The sequence below is a fragment of the Neopelma chrysocephalum genome, unplaced genomic scaffold, assembly GCF_003984885.1.
Source record: "Neopelma chrysocephalum unplaced genomic scaffold, ASM398488v2 Primary Assembly neopelma1_176, whole genome shotgun sequence".
NCBI lineage: Eukaryota > Metazoa > Chordata > Aves > Passeriformes > Pipridae > Neopelma > Neopelma chrysocephalum.
The window spans coordinates 39,166-42,751 of NW_020897838.1; the positions used below are offsets into that span (position 1 = coordinate 39,166).

General features: G+C 42.2%; 1 protein-coding gene across 1 annotated transcript in view; it reads left to right on the forward strand.

Moving 5' to 3' along the window:
• The window catches only part of BEAN1 (brain expressed associated with NEDD4 1), a 52,320-nt gene that overhangs the window by 30,460 nt on the left and 18,274 nt on the right, over positions 1-3,586 (forward strand). Inside the window, 1 exon segment of the mRNA XM_027701977.1 lies at positions 3,304-3,513. Within this exon segment, the coding sequence (XP_027557778.1) occupies positions 3,304-3,513 (210 nt within the window).

The window sequence follows — 3,586 nt, forward strand, 5'->3', positions numbered from 1 at the left end:
AAAAGGGCATGTGGATGCTCAGTCCCTCTTATCAGAGCGGGGAATTCCATATAAGGATATCAGAGCGGGGAATTCCATAAAAGGGTACAGGAACATCTTCCCACCTTGCAGGCCTCTACTGACAGCAGTTTTTGGGAAATGGCATGGAGGCTATAGAATACACAGTTTTGGGTTACACCCATCCAGGGATGAATTGGTCCCAGCCGTTCTAACCAGGACAACAGGTTAATGGGAACAAGAAAGCACAACACACAAAAAAAAAGTCAAGTTGTGCTACACCTCTTTCAGTTAAGTGGAGTAATTTACAACTGCTCTGTTGAGATGCATCAGCACTGAATAAAATAATATAATGTGCCACTTAAGGGATTCTGCAGATTGATAATTTATTGTCTGACACTGAGTGCATAGTTTGTAGGCAATTTTCCACTAGTCTTCACTCTAAATTAAGTGTTCACTCAACCATGTTCCATTTGTGCCCGTGTCCAGGCAGTTACACAGCTCCCATCACTGGATAAAAGCAATGCTTTGTGCATCCCATATAATTCATATTTAGAGGATTAGATATAAAGTATTTATGCATGTATTGTTTACAATTTGCAGTTCAATGGAAAGAAATACAACTTTCCCCAAACCAAAAAAAAGTCACCACTCAGTTGTGGGTGTTGTATTTATGGGCTTCACATACATTTTCAGAATACACTTCTATTCTGAAAGAAATCTCATAGCATTTTTATATACAGAATGTACAGTTTATCAAAAGAAGATGTATTTGGATAAAAGGAGAAAAATGTATTACATATTCTTTTGCCCCTCAAAAATTCAAACCCGAAGAATTTATCTCAACAGCCTCTCATTCTGTAGTGGTTTGTCACTTAGTAGTAAGTCAGTGTGTAAAGTCTGGAGGACTGGACTCACAGCCTCACACTGAAAATAGTGCCCTAGGAGATGTTTATCAAGTCCATATTTTGTTAGAAGCTGGGCCAAGGGGACTTATTCATTCCTTCTAATAAAGCAATATTGCAATACTTCTCTTTGCAAGAGACTGGGTTCAATTAGAGTAAAAACACAAAAAACCCAGAAAGAGTCATGGTGGTGAGTCATGGTGCTGAGAAGCAAGGGATAAAATAGATAAGATTTTTGGACAGTTGAGGAAGGCCTGAGAATGTGGTAGATAAATGGTGTGCCTTGAAATAAAGCACAGCACCTCAAGCACTGGTGCAGAGCACACAACAGAGGACTTCCTATCTGAAGTCACTGTGCATTACAGCTCTTGTTATAAAGTAAAATAGGTCCAAATATCAGTGCTCACACTGGGTGGCACCACGGGAATGTCCCAAAGGGTCAATGTGTTAAGATATCAGCTGGCTTCCATACACAACTGAAAAAAACTATCTAGTCTACTCTTCTTTTCCTTAGACAGCCCCTCTTCCTGTTTAGAGGATCATTTAGTGCCTGTCCCAACTTTAAAAGATCTGAGAGCACTCACTTCAGCCTCTGCGTTTTTCTCACTGAAGCCTCTTTTCTTTCCCACTGGCAGAAGTTTATGACCATCTCCATTTCAACACTATTTGACTTCAAACTGAAATGATAGTGCACGGGGCCACCTCCCACCCCAGGCTCATTTCTCAGCAGGCTGGCAACAAAGTCCATCTTTATTTCACCTTTGCAAGTCAGCCAAAGTTCCCAATAAATTCCTGCCAGTGCTTTCGGTTCAGGTGTCAGCCCCCGGCCACTGGGATTTAAATTGTCACTGCTGTGATATTTGCATATTTCAAAGAGAGAATTTGCAAAAATATGAATAAACAAGGCTTTGGAAAGCCAGCAAGAATGCACAATTTTTGGACATGTTACCAAGAAACAGAGCTAAAAAATGTACAAAGGAGTAGCATGATCAGAATTTTGTAAAGTTTGAGGAAGTTAAGTTCTAGCTCAAGGGTCATGAGATCAGCAGAACCTCCCCCTCAAACATATCCCCTACCCCAAATCTCTTTGCACTAAGACTATTAAGGAGCTCAGTTGTCCATAACCTTTTGATTTAATGCTACAGCATCAGTTAAATTTTCAAAGAACTCAGTTTTCTCTTTTGGTATAAAATACTTGGTAAAAACAGCACATTTCTTGGCTGTGTGTCTTAATTGTTTATAAAGTTCCTCAGTCAATGGTCAAGTGCTTCTAGAAAATTAAGAAAAAACCCACTACATTTTAAGTCCACTTTTTTTTGTACTTCTAGTTGGTTCTCTCAAGCTCAAGCATGAGCCAGTGATAACATATATTGGACTTGAAGCCCATGTCTTCTTTTTAACTTCTTGGGACTGCAACACACTGAGTGGAATCTCCCAAAGGAAAAGAGTGGAGAAAACATTACTGAAAACTCTTTACTGACACCTATCCACTTAAAAAACACTTGCACTTCCTAAACCAAATATTCACAGAATATTCAAAAGAGAAAAATTTTGTTGGTCTTGGTTTCTGTAGGAAACAAATTCTTTATCTGTTCAAATGACATAAAGCCAGACACAAAAGTATATCCAGGCCATACTCGACACCCAGCCTTGGTACACAGGCACCTCCAGAAGTTTGTCAATGAGTCTGATTGTCTGATCCTGAGCAGCAAATGGGAGATTTCCTTTTAATTTGGGAGGGGTGTGGGGGGATATTTTATCTGCTTAGATCCTGAATCCTTTTTCACATAATTTCTACCATTTACGTCCCCTCCCTTAGCACTGCAATCCCCCATAAATACATCTGTGGCCAATTAATTCACACATATCACTGGTTGATTCTCTAAGGAAAACTTCCAGTTTAACTTCTGATACTCTCTCTGTAGCTTGTCTCAAAAGGATATTTGACTTGGGAATAAATTACTGGAGTTATTCTCCCTTAAGCACATTTATTATTGAATTTAAATAATAAATGTATATATATATTTTGGAGTTTTTTCCCACCTTTAGCAACGTTCAATTCCTCTGTTCTGCTTGGAGCTCAAATCTGGGGATTTGCACTTTCCTCCATGTGCACTTAGGTTCTTTCAGCATCGTTCAATTCATGGTACAAAGAATTTTACCAGGGAGAAGCCATAAAAATTATGGACCACACGCCATTGGCTCCAGCAGGATATTCTCTAATAACAGGGAAATGTGGCACCCCTGCAGTCAGTTACTGACAGTCCAGAAATCAGTTTAATAAATAGGTTTTCCCTGAGAGCATGAATTGATCCAGTGGATCTGCCTCGGGCTCTTTATGGCTTTGGGTCTGGCGCTGCGTGTGAATCCCGACTGACCCCTCCTGTCTCTCTCCGCACAGCGCTTCCCTCCAACAGGAGCGGCCCGAGCAGCGACTTCCCCGGCTATGGAGAGAACGGGAGCGACTCCAGCCTGCTGGTGTCCCCGCTGCTGGTGGCGGGGGTGGTGATCGGGCTGGTGCTGTCCCTGTCCTGTGCCACCATCGTGGTGGGCAGCCTGCGCAGGGACGGGCGGCTGCGGCACCCCCGGCCCGGGACAGGGGCTGGGGACGGTGAGTGACAGAAACGGGGACTGACCGGGGATGGGGAGTGACAGAAACGGGGACTGACTGGGGATGGGGAGTG